The 18,469-nt window shown below is 45.3% G+C and overlaps 1 protein-coding gene across 1 annotated transcript; it reads right to left on the bottom strand.

Annotated features, from left to right (window-relative positions):
• Nucleotides 1-420: 420 nt before the first annotated feature.
• Nucleotides 421-16,580, bottom strand: DIXDC1 (DIX domain containing 1). The gene is made up of 16 exons (XM_009577808.1): nucleotides 16,558-16,580; nucleotides 14,148-14,260; nucleotides 12,435-12,583; nucleotides 9,208-9,297; nucleotides 9,048-9,101; nucleotides 8,069-8,119; nucleotides 6,885-6,989; nucleotides 6,297-6,350; nucleotides 5,629-5,721; nucleotides 5,467-5,538; nucleotides 4,683-4,769; nucleotides 4,375-4,536; nucleotides 4,181-4,247; nucleotides 2,499-2,607; nucleotides 1,830-1,938; nucleotides 421-918 (listed from the first exon to the last, which is right to left on the bottom strand). The coding sequence occupies exons 1-16, from the start codon at nucleotides 16,578-16,580 to the stop codon at nucleotides 838-840; spliced, it is 1,419 nt and encodes a 472-aa protein (XP_009576103.1). The 3' UTR covers nucleotides 421-837.
• Between the last annotated feature and the right edge of the window lie 1,889 nt (nucleotides 16,581-18,469).

The raw sequence follows: 18,469 nt of genomic DNA, 5'->3' as shown, positions 1-18,469 counted from the left end.
AAGAGGCTCAACAAGGAGAGGGGTTATAAGTACCTCAGGGAAGGTACTTAGCAGCTGATTCCAGCTCCTCCACAAATGAAATCCTTCAGCAAATAAGCAAGCACCAAGATCCCACAGTCCCCATGGCAGCAAAGCAAACCCAGAGGGCCTCAGAAGTGAGTACAGCTTTGGAGAGCAAGTGGGAAAAGCAGGGCTAGGAAATGGAAGCTTGAGTTTGGGAGAGAGGGAGCTTCATCAAGCTGGTGATCTTTGCTTTAGACCATGCGTAAAACTTCCAGAAGACTGTCTTCCCTCCCCAGGTCAGATTTCTATACTGTCATTCTGGAATATCCAGAAAGTTCACTCTGTTCCTGCAGCACTTGCAAGTTCAGGACCAAAATTGGTCAAATTCGGCTCACATAATCTAGCAGCTTCTTCTGACTCATGAAGGCAAAGCTTCACATTTTTGCCATCAGTGCAGATTTATGTAATACCATGTACAAGAAACCAGACTTGAAATGCCCAGATCATAGTCTGCAGCACATATTGCAGGAATGGAGAAGCAGGGGAATGGAGCAATACATCATTAAGGCCTTCAGGGTTTAGCTGACAGGACAAAGCAAGGTGTTTCTTTCCCACAGACCTGTCATTTCAGTCTCAGAACACTGTCTGCATTTGCCCATGGAAAGTCAGATGCCAGGCATCCATGCACACAACATGCATTACCCGTTGTTTGCAGAGAAGCCCTCTTTTTTGGCAGCTTGAATTGGACTCCCTCCAGCACACATGCTTTTTGGTCATTCTTTGAGCTCAGCAGCCAGCTACAGGTTTCCATAGTGACAAGACTTAAAATCTTGATTAATTCTCCCCATGGTCTTCTTCCACCCAGGCCACAATTTTCCCCTCCCAACCAGGAATGATGTCATCATCATGGAATACCTACAAAAAAAGGGAGTCCAGTCATGTCTGGAGTCTGGACACCACTCTTCTACAGTGCAAGTAGCATAAGAGGCAGGCATCAAGTCAGAGATCCTAGCTCAGATTTCATTACATAGCCCAGAGAACATGTACCTCATCCATCATTCACATGTCTGAGTAATCTTTTCAGGTTTTGGGTAAAAAACAACAGATTAGGCCCTTTTTTAACTAGTAACCATCAAGATTATTATTGGCTAGTTTTTGACAGGAAAGGTAAAATAAAGACAGGAAACAGGCCTCTTCTGATCCAGACTACAATCTCCAGCTGTTTCTGCAGAATGGCTACCTAGTCAGCTGACTGTTCCCAGAGAGGGTAACCCTGTGCACTTCTCTTAATTTGTGAAACAGGAGCTATCCCAATAATCTTTAATGAATCCAATCCACACCAACACCAGCCTCAGCATAAACAGGGCTGTAATGCAGTACACAAAAGGAAAAGATGCCACAAAAACAGTTATCTCTGAAAAACCTTTAGAAGAAAGTAGGAGAATGTTTTTTGAATAAACCACGTTTGCCTGAAGTGTCTCTCATTGCAACAGGTTTTATAAAGCCACTTGAAGGTCTAGAAGTATAGTCTGGGTTTTTTCCCCAGTGTCACCTGAGCAACGCTGTATCACAGACTGTCTTTGCCCAAGGCACTCTGCAACCCCCAGGCAATTGCAATCACATTCATGTAATTGCTCTGGCTGGGGATGAAAACATCCCATTTTAGCACCTTACAAGAAGAGCTTAATCTACCGTTGTGAAAATAGACAGTCTGTTCAGGGGCAAGTTCAAAGATTTCATTAGTTTAGAAGTGAGGTGGGCACGGTCTCCAGGGTTGTGTGGTAACACTGAACCCAAAGCGTCTGATAGCTAAATTCCACACTTACCTCCTCCTTGACTGTGCCAAACTCTGGATCCAGGGCTTTGAAGTGGTACCGGTGGATTCCTTCACGATCAATAGCTACCTTAAAATCCTTCAGAGTCACCTCCCCTAACCTGCAAGGGAAGAGTTTGGCACTATCACATGGTACACCATTACCAGATTTAGCTCAAGTGTTACTACATGGCACGCAGAGCCATAGCAAAAGTCTAGCTAGGCATGTGGCACTCTGGCCACAGGGATGTGAAGAGCGTGCCCCTCCAGGAACACACCTGTCAACCCCAGGGTCCTCTTCAGAAGAAGAACTGCCTTCTGATATACTAAGAACCACCTCAAAGTAGCCTTTTTCCACTTTCCCTTTTGCATTGACAACCATAGTTGTTTTGACAGGAGCGTTCTGCACTACATACCACAATAGAACTGCTTGGCTGCTTTCTCTTGCTCTTGGAAGTTAATAAAAAAAACAGGTGAATCTCTTAGGACTCTAAAACAAATGCATCAGCTAGGAGACTGCTTTAGGCAATTTTCCCTGGACAATGGTATGAAATCCAATGCCCAAGTTAATGTACAGCAAACCTCTGCTAGTGGTGACCATACCCAGAAGAGATCAGACTAATGCATTAAGGGAAATAAGCACCTCCGATATCAGTGTCAGCAAGGCAAAGCCAGACCTCACCTCTTTGGTATGTTGAGCATGAAAGGTGTGAGGGAGCGGTCAGTGAAGTACAACACTCTGGTGCAGGCACTGGTGCTCATCGTGAGTGTACTGTGAGAATGAGGCAGTTCTGCAAAGAAAAGAGCACAATCATTGGGGGAAACAGCCTGTCTCTTGCCACAGTAGGAGACAAAAGGGGTGGTCTCAGCAAAATTGCTTTCACAGCAGAGAACCTGGTGATGGGAAGAGATTCTTAGAGGGTGGCTAATCACCCATGTTGGGAAGGGCCAGTTATTCCCATGCTTACTGGAAAATTTTGCATTTTAAGTAGGGTCACCATCCAACTGTGTTGTTAGCATGGAAGATTTGCCTAGCACTGTCCTCCAGGATTACTGTCCCATCCGCAGGGGGGCTTGCTGCCACCATCTACTCCACAGACACTCTATTCACTACCTCAGCAGTGACAGGAGAACCTTTCTGGAAGAGAAAATGACTGAACGGTACCCCATCCAGTACACCTACATTACCACTTGCCTTCACTTGCAGATGGGTAGAGCAGGATGAAGTGACTGATCATCATCAAAGCAAAAGGTTATCTGTTTCCTCACCATCTTCCCATTCTAGTTGGCCAGGATAGGTGTTTGTGAATGGATTTTTCTTTGCTCATATGTGTTTCTCTCTCTCTGGCTACTGCCTTGTTTCCTGCTTCCCTGCAATGTGCTGTGCCAAAAGCTGAAGCATAGTGACTCTACAGTGTTAAGATTCCTAGCATGCAGAAAGCATTATGGACACCCATTCAAAGGCTTTCTAATTTAACAAGTCTTTGGAGCCACCTCTTAGAGCTCTTTACACCCAAGGCATTCTACGTCTGTGACTGCAAGACTCAATTTTCCTGCTGCAGTGGAAGGGGATGGAGTCTGCAAAAAGGGAAAGATACAGTTTGCACACAAAGAACACATGACTGGCTGCTCTAAAAACTGCAATTTATGGGAGAGGAGGGAGAACCCAGCAAATCCTCCCCACAACCCACTTCAGGCTTCTGAGTTCCTCTCCTACCTTCCTCCGCATCTTGTACCTCCAGACTATCCTGCTGCTGGACACTATAATGCAGCTGAAAGGTGGGGGCCTCTCTTTCCCCAGTACCTATAGTCTCCTACAACCCCATAGACTTTCTAGGTGACGTTTACAACCAACGTTGGAAAAAACAGCCTTCATGATGAAAAGCAAACGTGGAGCTGGAGCCAGAAAACGTGGTGTCAGAAAGGGCTGTGCTGTTACGCATATATGAAAGGAGCTAGACACTCGAGGGGGGAACAGAGGAAGAGGCAACTGTACGTTATCTGTGTCCACTAGATGGTGCAAACCAGCAGGAAAGCTGAAATAACATCACATTTCCTATTCATCCCAGGGGTAATTGTTTGTCATAGTTATTTATACTGCAGTACTACCGAAGTGGCACAGACAGAATCCCACTGTGATGGTGCTTTACAAACAAGCAGCCATAGATTGTCTCTGCCCCCTTTTCTTTGCAGTGAAGTCTAATCTGTACAGCAAATGACTAAAGGTAGGAAAGTGAGCTCTGGTAAAGGGAGTGAGAAGCTGGAGATGGCAGATTCCCAAGGGGATGCCATGCCCTGGACTCTGGCCAGGAAGCCTGAGCAATGAATTTGGCAGTGGGAGGGCAGGAGCTGAAAGGCACTTACTGGATTTGGGAGGCCAGGAGTCTCTACACTCATTTGTTGCTCTGCTTGCCGGTGATTTTCCCCGGATCTAGGGTGCAAAGCCAAAAGAGTGAGAACAAAGTGTCACTTCCCAGTTGGAGCTCTCATTGCTGCTTAGCTCTGGGTTGTGTGAGAGGGGCAGAAGTTAAGAGCCAAGTGCCCTAGGAAGCCTTTACCCTTCTCTCTTGCCTCTTCTGTGTTTCCATGCGGTGCAGCCGTTCCATCAGGCTGGAGATCCCCTGCTCCAGGCTGTCAATGGTGTGGTGCTGGGGATCGTGGCCACTGAAACTGTTCCTGAGGCTGCGAAGGGCATCACGAACCAGTTGCAAGTCATTTGTCTGCCCAAGAGACCACAAGTCAGTCAGACTAACTCTAAAGCCACAGATCTTAGAAAGGGGAAATCTCTTAATAAGATAATAGCTTTCAGGATACCTGGAGCCCTCATCTGCATCTGGCTGGGAAAATATCCCTTAGGTGCACTTACCCCATGGTGGGCTGTGGGAGCAGCTCTTTTTCCTGCTGTCTGGAGGATGCCATTGCTCTGTGCACGATGACTGCTGTAAGCCATCACCTGTTCAGGGGAAGATGCGTGTGCCACTAGGAATGTAAGTGTTAGGACCTCCCCAAAGATCCCAATTTGCAAACTTCAAAATGATGAGAGGGCATGAAAACTTTCCACATCAGTGATATAACTCCCATCTTCTACCAAGTAAATGCAGTCACTAAGGAGTGTGCAGGCAGTCCTATAGGTCAGAGCACAAACATGATTCCTCACATACAGGTGGAGAAAGAGGCAGAGACAGAAAGGGGCTTGCTGCTACATCACAGAGGGCTCTGCAAGCTCTAGTGAGCACAATCAGTGTTCAAGTGGCACTGTGCTTTTCCACCAAGACAGTTCCAAGTTCTCAATACCAGGGTCAACAGGAAAAGGAGATAAGAAGCTAAGCCCTGGTCTAACCATTAGCCAGTGTCAGAGCTGAAGCTAAAAGCCAAGAGTCTCTGGCTTCCACTCACTCCTGTGCTCCCCTCACTGTTTCATCCCTTAGGATTTTGATACAGGAGGCTAAGCCAGAGAGCTCATTGCTAAGAGCTTTGGTAAGTTGGATGCTTTGTGGAGTCTGGCTGCCCTGGTTAGAGCACTGACAGTGAGATTGCAGAGCCAGGCCCCTCTGGGATGAAGTGGATGATTTCTGGACATATGTAGCTAGAGGGTGCTGGACATAAACATCACTCTAACAGTCTGATGTGTAGACCAAGGCTTCCCATACCTCTTCAGCTTCTCTCTTCATGCAGTGAGCTAGCAGGGCCTCTCTGTGCTCCAGCTCCCGCTCCAAATCCACCTGTGAGGCGAGTAGAAGAGTCAGCACAAACTGAGCCACCAAGGTAAGTGCCAGCTCTCAGGGCATCAGTGCAGCCCACCTGCTCCATACCTGTTGGTAGCTGGCTTCAGAAAGCTGCCTAAGTATTTCATCCAGTTTGGTCTGATGCTGCTGTAAATGCCGATCTTTCTGGCCCAGTTCTTTCTGCAACACAGTAATCAAGAGAATCAACAGGACAGTGAGTAAGGCTCACAATCATCTTCCCAAGGCAGAGGTTATGTCATTTGCTAGGATCAGGTTCCTCCACAATGTGTGTACTTCTAGCTAGATGTTAGAACTGATTATCAAAGCTTTTTTTTTTTTTTTTTTTTAAAAAGATCAGTCAGGTTGTTGTTGCCGGGAGTCCCCTTGCCCAGCAAAGACCCACTGAGGCCAGACAACTGTCCCAGAGAAAACAGATTCCCGAGGGATCAGTGGACAATCCGGTGACCCAAACTAACCTGATAGGCTTCTGCACAAGTGTTAGATACTTAGAAAGCCAGCACAGAAAAACCATGACAATAAAAGATCTACTATAAAAAGCTCTGGGCAGAACACAAAAAACATCTGATCCCTCCATCTCATTACAAACATCCATGGCTATTGCAACTTATTCACTATGCACAGTGCCATTCCTAGAGGTGACTGAGTGCCAGGGAAACAGCAGTCACATTCACAAAACTGAAGAACAACCAGATGCTGTCCCCAGCAAAGCTTCCAGTGAAGAGAGGTTCCATTACTTTGTATTCTGCCAGTAGCTGGTTTCTCTCTTCAACCTTCCTCTGAAGGTCAACCTGCAGAAATAACACATAGGTGTAAGGTAGATAATTCCCGGAGAGCTCATGACAACCTCTTTGCCCCTTGTGCTAAAGGGTGACCTGAGACCAAATATCTGCAGAGTTGAACAGGGAGCTGGTATCTAAGAATAGCAACCTTTTGGACACAACAGTTCCTTCCTTGCCCTTCTCTCTCCAGAAAGACACTGTACATGACAGCTCCACCTGTGCCCCTTGCTAACCCAGGGAGCACAATGAGGAAGGCAGAATGCAACTGTACTGAAATCATCATGGGGAGACCCTCCCTGTTTCAGCTGAAGGTCTTGGAGGACAGGAAGTAGGAGTGAAGAACAGGAAACTCCAGCGAGTCTCACAGCTGGCTAGTAGACTGTGTGCAGTTTTTACTATGCAGAGACCTTTGACTGGTCATTCACTATCCCACAACCCCAAGAACTCTGCTGCAACCACCACCTCCACCCTTGGCTGCTGGAGCCCTCAGGGCCACCAACCTCCTTCTAAAATAATCTAACCCTCAGCAGCACAGTGACTCACATTCTGGTTGTGCAATTCCTCCTTGTCCATGTTTGCTCTCAGCAGTTCCTGCTTTAGCTGAAGAACTGAAGCATCCTGTTGAAGCAGCCTTTGCTGTAAAGCATCCTAGGAAAAGATGTTATCTGTGGGAAGGTGCAAGACAGAGGCAAAGACCCTTCCCTGGGAAGTGAATGACCTAAACCAGTGGCCATAACACAGTGGGGCCACTCACAGGCCTGAAGTGTTGCCAAGGGCCCAAGAGAGCAGGAGGTATATAGACATGCCCAATGGGCTTTCAGCCCTTCTGTCTTTCTCTTACCCAAAACTGATTTCCCTGCCAACATTCCAGCCATCTGGGACAGAGGGATTTCTGTGCTTCCACCTGAATTTCCTGCTCCAGAAGTGGCCTGACAATTTGCTCTTACGGAAGAAAACAGCAGTGTCTTTGGAGGGTGTTTTCAGTGGCCTACAGCTAGTACCTCCAGCCATGCATCTGCAGCATCCAGAGGGCAGAAAGAGGCCAACGTCAGCCAAGGACACAAGGAAATTTAAGCTCTCAGTGTGAACAGTTATGCAATGAAATCCTCTCTGAAGGGGCCAAAGTCAGGACTAATTCTGCACTTTTCACTCAGTATTACCCAGAAGCCGAGAGCTCTACCTTGGACAGCTACTGCTGTTTGCTTCCTTCACAGGAACCTAACAGGCAGCTCTAAAAATACCTGTGCTCAGGAGTAATTATTAGTGTTCAGAACTCCAGAGGGAGAAACTGAGCAAACAGCAGCCAAAATTGTGAAAAATGCTGCAGCTGAAGAATGCAGCTGTCAAGAATGAGTTCACTGGGCCAATCCTACTGTGCGTACCCCAAGACAGAGGGGGGCAAAAAAAGAAGAGAAGTCACAAGAACCAAGCAGGCATCCTACACCTTGTATTTTGTGTAGAGGAAACAGACAAAAGAGGGGACATTTGACCACAGTCCTACAGATAGAAACAGAACTCAGGAGACTTAACTCCTTGTGCCTGCCTTAACTGCAGTCTCTCCCCAGAGACAGAAACAGACCATAGGATCCCCCACCTCCAAGTCCCCTAATACAACTCCCTCCACAATCTGAGATTCCTCAGAGGTGTATGGTTGCTGCTGGCCCCACTCATGGGCTGCAACTCTAAAGCTTTACTATTTATATTTGATGAAGTGCCCCTTTCCTCACCTTTATTCCCTGTAGGTTTCGAGCTTCTTGTTTGTATTTCAATAGCTCCTTCTGTAAATGCAACACAATTTGATTAAATGGCATCTTGTCACCCCTTCAGAATCAACTAAAGTCAGTGTTTTCTGTCCCCACACAGACACCTGCTTCAGAAGAAAGCACATCCCACCTCTTCCCACAGATCAAAGAGCAAGTCAGACCCTGAGCCATTTTAATGAGTTACAAACATGACAAAACAGTTGAGCAGCTCCCTAAGCCCCTGCTATTAAAGCCATGAGAGCAAATGATTGCCTAGTCCCCCAAATCTGTCCTTCAGGGCAACATCAAATGCTTCTCTCCCAGCATCAGAACTGGTCCCAGAGCCAGCATCAGCAGAAAGCTGAACTAAAGCAAGCTTGTCAGGGCAGGTTCTTCTTAGCTGCACTTATTTCCTACTTGAAAGATTGTTTATATTCCAACATGGCTAGAAACTTAACAGCTGTCCTGCATAAAGTTTTGAGAAGCTAGTACAACCTGGATCTCTCCAGCTTCAAGAGCATGCAGGAAAAATCTATTTTAGGGCTCATTTAAATTCCAGTAACACTTAGACTACCAGCAACTGACTTTACCAGCATTGGCTTGAGGCAAAGTGGGGAGACAGCATGTATTTTTCCGATGCTATCCCACAAACTTTTATTAACTCCTAATAAGGATACAATAAACACTTCCCAGCCAAGTATTGTGAGTACTCTCCGGGTCAATGAATTATGGTCTCAGGGAAGCAGATATCTACGCTCCTGGAGGGATGGAGATCCCACACAGCAGAATATGGGAACAGAGTTGGAGCCCTAACACAATATATCCCCCATGTCATCGGTTGCGTTGTCATCCCCCCCCCCGGTCCCTGCCCCTCCCTCCCCCCAAAAAAAATCAAGTAGGACAGAGTCTGCAAAGATCTCTTGACCCAAAACCTCTCTCTCCCCTTCATCTGTCCCTGTCTAACCTTTAGATCTTGATTTTCTTCCACAGCCTGGTCCAGGCGACTTCGGATTATGATCTGAATGTAAAATACCATGGTTATTATTGTGCAAGACACATGCCTGTGGCAGAACAGTGCAAAGGACAGCTTGATCAGAGAAATGTAGGTACAGCAATGTGCTCACCAGCTGTTCTTCGGGGCAGGCTCCACGTTCACAAAGTTCAAAGGACCCTTCCTGCTCATCCTCAGGTAAAGACCCATTGAGCAACAAAGCCTGGGAAGATGAAGGAAAAAATCTCCTCTTCAGGGGTTTCAAAGGAAATAGGCTAGCTGCAGCTCTGGCTAACAGTCATTCATATCAACAGTCTCTAAACAGTTTAATTTTCCATTTCTGATGACTTATTCCCCCCAAAAATAAGTAGAATTTTTCAGGAATGAAGAGGAAGATTTATCCCCTGAAAAAGCTCTCCCAGAGATATCTGTCAGCCAATACTCTTCCCCACAGAAAGACACCAAACAAGGACAACTCCTCAGATTTTCAGGGAGTGAAGTCTGTCTCAGGCTTCAGTCCAATGGTAGGCTTTACTACAAAAACAGATTTGAAGTCTAAAGCAGAGCCTGAACCAGGTTTACACTGTAAGGCTTCTCTTCCAGAATGAGACTGAAGTGTCCCCTGCTGAAAGAATCCATTCTCCTAACCACACATCTACAGAAGGCTTTAGAAACAGGATGTTCAGGAAAGCCTAATTCTGTTCTACACTAGACAAGACCGAGACACATTCAGAACTGTTGTCCAAGTGAGGGAAGAGCCCTTACCCACACAGACAGTGAAAATCTTAAGCTATGCCCTGTGCTTGAGGAAGGCTACTAGAAGCACAGTATTAACTCCTTCAGCAGCTCCAAGGTAGCCCAGATGTCTGCGGGAAGATGCCAGAATTCCCACAGTAGACTGAATCCAGCCTGAAGGAGGGAAAAGCATGCACTGTAGGAAGCAGGACCAGGCCAGATCTCCAGCAGGGTATACCATACTGCTTTTCTCTAGCTGATGGTTTTTACATTGACCTTTCTGTCTACAACTTCCAGGACTCAGGGCACTTGGTATGTGCCAGGATGTTGCATACAACTGCACACATTGGAAAGAGTCACGCCTCTTTCTTTCAGTTAGCTTTCTAGTTTATTTCTACTTGAACTCCATGGCTAAAACCAAAACATCTTATTTGCAGTAATACTCCAGTTCAGCCCCAAAAGACTTCCAGACTGACAGGTCAGGTTCTGCCTGCTGACAGAATCTTCCACCAAAGAGCTGCAGCTGCTGCCGAATAGCAAATAACAATCTGTATTCAGTTAATGCACAAGGTATTTGGAAAACTGTTTTCTGAGTGCATCCCAAAGTCTCCCCAGCAGGATGCTCAAGCAGGAATCACACAGGAATATAAAAAGCTGCCATGATTTTAGCACCTTATGGGGTACGTGTACATCAGGTCCCTGATATTTCAATCAGACTCTCATGAACTGGAGGCTCTTAAGTATTGAGCAAGAGGGGGAAAATCAATTAAGCAAATCCAATTTCTTGGCTGGCAACATCAGCTGCGTCTTCCTACTCCCAGGGGATGAGGGGGCAGCAATGCCAGCTGCTCACCCTCACTCCTGAAACATGGGGCCAGGGTTGGAGGAACAGGGTCCAGTGTCCCTCCAGTGCTGCCTCTCCCTCCTCCCCGTGGGCACATAATGCAAACGGATTTTACCAATGAACCAAGCAATTTTTTTTTTTTTTTTTTTTTTTTTTTTTACTCTTTTCTTTCCTGCCCATTGTCCACAGGGAAAGTGCTCCCCCCCCCCCCCCCCCCCTCTGCCCTGGCTGCCTATGCTTCTCACACAATCTCTGCTTTGTTTACTGGTACATAAATATTTACAATTCAAAGCCAGTACGGTTCCCAGCACAAACAGAAAGGAATATTCCTGAGACAGTTCAGGGTCTTTACCATATGGATCAGGGGCTCTACTCCCCATGCAGAGTCAAACACATTGAGCTGAGGGTCATTTGCTCAGGGAGGGACTGCAACAGGGCAGCAAGGAAAAGATCCCACAAATAAATAGCTGCATAGAGAACGTGCAAATATTATAGTTCAGCCTAGCTCACTGAAAGACTGATGCAAGCCTGTGTGACCCCTGATCAGCTCTGTGAATCTTGATTGATTTCCTGACATTCCTTGTCTCTCTGCATTACTTCTGATCACAAATCACAGAAAGACTACTCTGTTCTCTCAGGCTGCTAACAAAACCTGCAGACTGCTAAATGCTCTGGTGAAGAAGGGGAGTCCCAACCCCAGCACGTGGGAAAAACACTGCTGCATCTTTAGCATTTTGCACAGTAACATACGTGCTTTGCACAGTGACAGCACATACAGGAGTTAGCACAGCATCACAAGACAGGGCACCAAGCCAATGAATCCAGCTAGAATCTGCACTCCAATCAAAAGACAACACAGGCATAATCACCTTCTAAACATAGGCTTTGTTTTAGATGCTCTACAGTGGTTCTGTTCTTACCTGCATTCAGTGTGCCCTTTGCCCTCTCACAGTACACCTAAATTACTATTAGTGTATATCACTGACCTTCAGTCTTCATAGCAATATAATCTTTCTCTCTCTCCACATCCTTCTCTCTCCCTCCCTACTGAATAAGAGCCTCAAATCATGTCAACACTTTTGAAGAAGCCTGAGCTAAGAAAAAGAAAAGGTTGTGTCTGAATTGCACAGACTAATGTTAAAATCCTTTCTCTGAAACCCTGGTAAATATACTGGGACTGGGGAAGTTGTAGCCATCTTTCCTCCTTCCCCTGGGCTCTCTTGGTTAAGCATGCTACACAATAATGGGGGACAGGCATCAAACAAGCAAGACTGTGGCTGGATCCAGCTGTCTTCTGAATTGCATCTGGGACATTGGAAAGGATGGTTTTGGCACTCTCCATTCTGGAAAAGGTGACCAGGACCAAATCACAATTGCAGAAGCCAAGAGAGCCTAAATATTGCAAGAAAGGAAGATGTCAGAGTGCTTAGTCAGTAGCATTCTGTTGCTGGATAAGGTCTCTGCTGGCTGCAGCCAATATACACTATCCACAGTATCAGAAATAATTCCTCATTCCTAAGGAACTCTTCCCTGAAGGGACTCATCCCACAGGGTGAGACACAGGGAAGAGCCAGTGTCCCTATTTAACCGAGGTGACCCAAGAGACCAATTGACTTCTTGCACAATCACCCCAGGAGACCTCAGTGGACCAGGACTCTTATTCAACTCTTTTGAGTACCAGGCCAGTGTCTTAGCTGCAAGATAAGCTGTCTTCCAGCTACAGCTAGTGGGAAAAGAAATGCATGTGGAAGGGAACACTGGCTGAGAAGAAAATCTATTACCTGCAAACCTGAAATCATCTTCTTTGCTTCCTCCATTTCCTTTTCCAAATGGTCCTGTTGTTCCAAAAGCTGCTCCTCCCATGAATTCTCCAAATATGACCCAGAGTTCCCTGCTTGCCACTCAGGCTGGAAATGAGATTCTGTCTCTTCTGGAAGAGAGAACAGCTGAATGTGGTCATGACAGAAGAGTCCAGAAAAGACTTGCACCACACAATAATTGCCTGCTGTCCACACTAGCTATCACTAACAAACCAGCATGTCTTCTAGCCAGTATCACAGATGTTGCTACAGGTGTGACATCTTGCCTAATCTCAAGGATTTATGACTCATTCTTTATGCAAAGGAAGTTTTCCCGCATACACATATATCAAAGATAAGCATCCTTCCCCTTCTTTAACTTTGCTGCATCTGATTTCTCAGTACTGGAGATTTCAAAGCACATCACAGGGGACAATGCATTGCATTGTGTGGTAGAAAATACCTGAGGGGAGAAAAGCAACTGTGGGATTTGAAGAGCATGTCTTAGTGTTAGAGGGTGCACCAAGGACCCACCGAAGGCAACATTAAATAGTATTTCTACTTGTCAAATAACATAGCCTTCTCAAGGTGGACAACACACCTAATTCTGAAAAAGACTTTTCTCTTAATAGCAAGTTTAATAGCTTTGCATGCCTTTTCTGATCCCCACAGCATAAGCTGTATCACTGGTTAACTATCATCCACTGGCTGGCCCAGGAATGTAGATTTTTTTTTTTTTCTTCCTCCTTCCCTAAGAAGGGATGAGGTTTGATGAGGAATAATCATTGCAGTGCTTATTAGCTAGTTGACCAAAAGTGAAACTGGCAAGTTGCTGTGCATCTGTAGACATGCATCTGCAATATCCTACTGTATGGGCAGCAAGCAGACACAGTACTGCCAAGAATTTAAGGAAGAGCCACAGCCTGCCAGCTACTTCATCCGCTGAGATAGTCTGTCAAATACTTTTGAAGGAGCACTGAAGCAGGACTACACTGGCTGAAGCAGCAAAGCATTTCCTAGGAGAGCTTCTCTGTCATTTGCTCTTGGGATGGACGCTAACCAGAAAGAGTTATTATTAGGCTGCATTCCTGAGAAGGAAAAGAAACAAACAAACAAAAAATCACTTCAGGAACTTCTTTGAAAACCTTTCGTTCAATCTGCATGAAAATTTTAAGTGTAAACTGACCATATCACAGGGCATTTGTGGCAATACAGTAATGGCTTCTCAATGCAAACAGCACAACAATACTACAACTGTTCAATTCCTTGCAAAGAGCCACTCGACCTATCTACAGATGTGCTGTAAACACAGAGCCTTACGCAAAGTCAAGTTATGCATCATGGGCTTGACAAGCTCACATGGACTCTTTCTTTAAGGGAATTTTAAGTGTTTTTTTCAACGTGGCCTAATGAGGCTGTGATGAAAGTATTCACCCTACAGTGAAAATTATATATGACCTTAATCCTTCTCCAGAGCTTTTTATTTCCCAAGCATTATTTTGCAAGCCTCATAGACATTGCCATATTACGGCATTATTGTAGTGTTAAAAGTTTTGGGATTTAGTTTTATGTGAACAGATACTCAGCATCACATTCTCTATATTCATTTCAGTCATTGGGGAACTTTTCAGCAAGTTTATGTTACAAACAAATCCCAGTGAAAGTGTGAGCTGTAAAGCATTATCTGCAAGGTACCTGTTTTAGTTTCTGTTTCTTCAGTGTGGATGATCACAAGTCTTTCCTTCTCCTCTGATGGGGCTACAGTAGATTCACTCTTCGCACTATGGATAGGACTGGGCGATGCAAGACTGCAGAGGAAAGGAGAAACAGTTACTTCTAGTGCTGATCAACATCATCTTCATCTAAGATAAAAGTGAATATGCAGGCAGGCTTGTTGAAACTAAGAATTATCTGCATACTAGAGAAGCCATTAACAAACCAAACTAGGCATGTTTCCATCACTCTACAGTGTCAAAGCAAGCTAACTGACAAGTAGCACAATGTGTCTCTATTTTCCTTAACAGAATGCAAGTTTGAGACTGCCACCACAGAATTCACATACATTCACACAGGGGTAAGACCACGCTCTACTGAAGGTCTGCTCAGTATGTTTACTGAGTGAACCTTATGTTTATACTGCAAGCTGAACAAAAAAACACCCTGGCTTGCTTCATCTCTTGCTCTTGCTTTCAAAAGCACCACTTCAACTTGAAATTCCAAGGGCAAAATGTTTTTGAAAGTCCGATACCACTCACTCATGTTTTTAGGTTAAAACTTCTTGAAAGTACCCACATATTTTTCACTGGAGCCATCTCAACTGACTGTGAGGTTCAAGCAATCTTTTTTCAGAAATTCTTCCTAAATGTATCACCCAGACAACATCAAAAGGTGGCTGAAGCTCACTGACCCATTCAATGTACCTCTAAAGTTGCAGGAACTAATCCTTGCAAGCGTGAGCAGGAGTTAATTTTTCATTCTCCCCAACATAGAAACAAAGGACAGGGAACAAAAAGAAAACAGTGTGGAAATAATATAATAGGTTTAGAAAAACAAGAGGCTTCGACAGCTCGACTTCTACATCTTCCTAGCACTGCTGCTACGTATTCCACAGCGCTCTCACAGAATCAGAAAAGCCTTGCAATAGAGATGGAAATGACTTGCTAGCAGCTCCTGTCTACTCCCACAGCCATTGCTGGCCTACTTCTCATTTATACTACAGACCTTCAAGCAGTCTAGTTTTAATGGTCCAGACTGAATGGACTTTCACCATGTTAAAGGAAAAGGTGAATGCAACTTACTAAGTGAAAGAATAACCAGTACCTGTTCTTTCTGGCTCAAACAAGGTGTGCATGATTGTTAAAGGGGTCCAGGCCACCTGGGTTTGCTCAAGGATTTACCTTCAGGAAGGCTAACTCCATTACAGCAGTCCCTGATTAGGCACATTTTGTATACAACATTTGTAACCAGCCCCCTGCTTCTGCTTGTCACTGAATGGGTGCACAGCATAAAATTAAAATAATTGTTTAGGAGCCCAGAGAGTACTATTGGGTTTGCATTATATAATAAGGGTCAGAGGAAAGGATGAAACTTTCAAACAGCACAGGTACAAACAGGAAGCCCAGCTGATTTAACATGTCCAGTAACTCTGAGAGGGATTTTACTTCCTTCTAGGAACGGATCTCGATATTCCCCCCGCATATTCTCAGCTGATACTCTGAATGTGCCATCATCCTGGTAAGGCCACTGAGAAGTGCATTGCTGGTTCTCATCCATGCAAAAGATGAAAGAATGAGAGCTGTCCTAGAAAAACAATATTAGCAACTGTTGGGTGAGAAGGTGGTGAAACTGAGGGATGGGCAAGAGCAGGGAACTTGAAAGAATGAGCAGGGCAAAAACCACAGGGATACAGAGCCTGGAAATAACATTCCCCTCTTCCAAAATCTGCTCCTCTCAGCACTGGATCCACAGCCCAAAGCAAATACAAAGCATCCCAGCTGGGGCAGGGGGGTGGGGTTAAGTGTTCACTACAGGTCTCCACAACATGGCCAGTTTTACAGATGATTGTTTAGGCATTCCTATATCCACAGTCCTCTTTTCAGGCAGTTTCCCTATTTTAAAAGGCCAGTGGGTTCACATGGCATCACTGACAACCTCTCAAACCATGCCAAACAGTGAAAGAGCCACTGAGATGCACTCAGATGAAGCAGTAGCACAGGTCAGGTTGCCTCATACATTATGCCATCAAGTTAATGCTGGAAACATTTCTACAGTTTTTGTATCAGTCACCAAACCTGTTAACATATGAAATATCCACTGATGTAATTTGTTCTTCAAAGTACATAACAATTTGTGATTAAAGCATGCAGAAATAAGTGCTGGGAAATTAAAGCTATTTAAGACAGATTTATGATGCAAACTGTCCCACTTTATTCCTTTTACCAGTGGTTTCTTAACCCATATCCTTTCTCCACTGAGTCCCAGAGTTGCCAGTGCCTGCACAGTCAAGTCTTTAGGGCAACAGCCCCAGTGGTAAGTCTGAATTCTCGTAATTTTAATAAACACCCCATCCCTGCTGTTTCAAATGACAATGGCAACAATTGCTCACCATTTGACCTGCTTCCCTCCCATGATCCCACTTTAACCTTTCGCCTCACAGAATCTGTTTCCCAGGGAGCCTCAGGATTCTGGCTACAGACATGCCTTGTCTCTTCACATGCTCAGAATTCAGTACAGAAGACACCAGCTCCTGGCAAACTACTGGAGAAATATTTGCAAGCCAGACCGCTTCACATTAGCTGAAAGATTCACAGCAGAAACAAAAAACCCCTCAGGGTCTTTGCAAGAGACCATCGGATGGCAGATCAGCAGCCCCCACACATGTATTTATTTTCAGAGTCAGGGAATTCCGCAGCCTGGATTTTGCTTTTGCTGGTTTTCCTCTCAGGTTGTTTGTCTCTTGATGCTGCATTTTGGTCAGCTGCACACGCAGTTATTTTCATCACAAGGACTGCAATCTGGATTGCCAGTGGTGTTTCTCATCCCATTCTGCCCTCTTTAGACTCCAAGCACCTGCTGCAGATGCCAATGAACAGCCAAGAGAAGGTGCTCCTGCAAGCAGTAGGTTCCCTGCTCTTCCAGGCTCGGATGCGGTCTCGGAAGATGGCATACAGCACTTTCCAAGCCCAGCACGGCTTCCTCTTCCTCGCTATCTCCAGCTCCCTCTCTCCTGCTGTCACACAGGATGTACAAGGCAGAGCCTTTTCTCTGAGTGGGGGAGGGAAGGCTGGTGGAAGGGGAGGGGAAAGGGAGATGGATGGGTGAGGGGCTCAGTGGCCTGGGAATCCTTCTGATTTTGGCAAGTTTTCCATAAATCATTTCAATTGCCTTTGCTTATTAGAGAGATCTCTGGGAATTCTGTTAATTCACGCTATGAATACTGAAGAGTTAATGCAGAAATGAGCTGATGCTAGGCAGGGGATGCTGCCCTGTGACAGACACAACAGCAGCACAATTAGATGGAGGGGGGTGGCTGCAGTTTATCACATTTCTCACTAATAAAAAGAGTGGCTTGTTTCTCCCCACCAGTTCTCATAACTAAGCTAGTACATTTCTCTCTGGAAGGAAAGAGAAACAAGCATCTTGTTTTCATCATGAAGCCTGGTGTCAGCAGAAGACATCCCCAGGAGCTGGAGGTCACACTGCTCCCAATTTCTTTGGGTAAATCACTGATCACTTATGCAAAGATTCTCACCATATTACGTCCTATCAGCAATAATATCACCATTACCATGTGGTAAGAGAACTCATGACATTTTTGGGAAAAACAAAAAACACAACACAAAGTGATTTAGGATGTGCAGGGAAACTTTCACTCACCACCAAAATACAGCCACATAGGAGCAAACAGCAGTTGTCTGACAATCCATTATAGGGTAGAAGAGTACACAAAATATTACAGCTACCTTAAACTGAAGAATGAGTGGAGGGAGCAGCATGTTTCATTCGCTGTCCTACTGACATCACGGTTCAAGAGTCAACACCAAAGTCCTGTGACGTTAGCCATGAAATTCTGTTGCCAAGACCAGAATTTTTACATTTCCCCTGGAATGACAGCTTCAAAAGTACACTCTCTACTGACATCATGTGGAGGCAGCAGTCCAATACTGGCTTACATGGAGTTCCCACACTCTTCCAAATGTGCATGTCTGTATTTATAAACACGACCTCACAATGATACACAGCAAATTTTGGGGATAAATACAAACTATTGTATTTTTTTCTCCTCTGTTGGGCCAAGCAACCTTAGTTCTCAGGTATATGGAGGCCTCTTTGTACTACGGAGCATCAAAAGTGGCCTGAGAAATCCTGTGGAGACATCCTGCCTGCTAAGAAACTGTCAGTGGCAATCTGTCCTAGGAAAATGAACCTCCTCACTCTGCACAAATTGCAGGGGGGGCTAGTTGAGGCACTCTCAGGGAGCAGCCCAGGCAGAACAAGGAGACAACAAAGCAGAGCTG

Source organism: Fulmarus glacialis, unplaced genomic scaffold, assembly GCF_000690835.1.
Source record: "Fulmarus glacialis isolate BGI_N327 unplaced genomic scaffold, ASM69083v1 scaffold7195, whole genome shotgun sequence".
NCBI classification, from domain to species: Eukaryota; Metazoa; Chordata; class Aves; order Procellariiformes; family Procellariidae; genus Fulmarus; species Fulmarus glacialis.
The sequence above is the reverse complement of the archived record's forward strand: the minus strand, read 5'-3'. Positions and strand labels throughout refer to the sequence as shown.

What these genes read in the sequence shown, in the direction of transcription:
- DIXDC1 (XM_009577808.1), bottom strand. Translation starts at nt 16,580, where the DNA reads ATGGGAGGGAAGCAGGTCAAATG. An exon ending in CCTGCCCCGAAGAACAGCTG is followed by an intron (nt 9,102 to 9,207) that starts GTGAGCACATTG and finishes TTTTACATTCAG; the next exon opens with ATCATAATCCGAAGTCGCCT. An exon ending in AGAAGAGGCAAGAGAGAAGG is followed by an intron (nt 4,248 to 4,374) that starts GTAAAGGCTTCC and finishes TTTGCACCCTAG; the next exon opens with ATCCGGGGAAAATCACCGGC.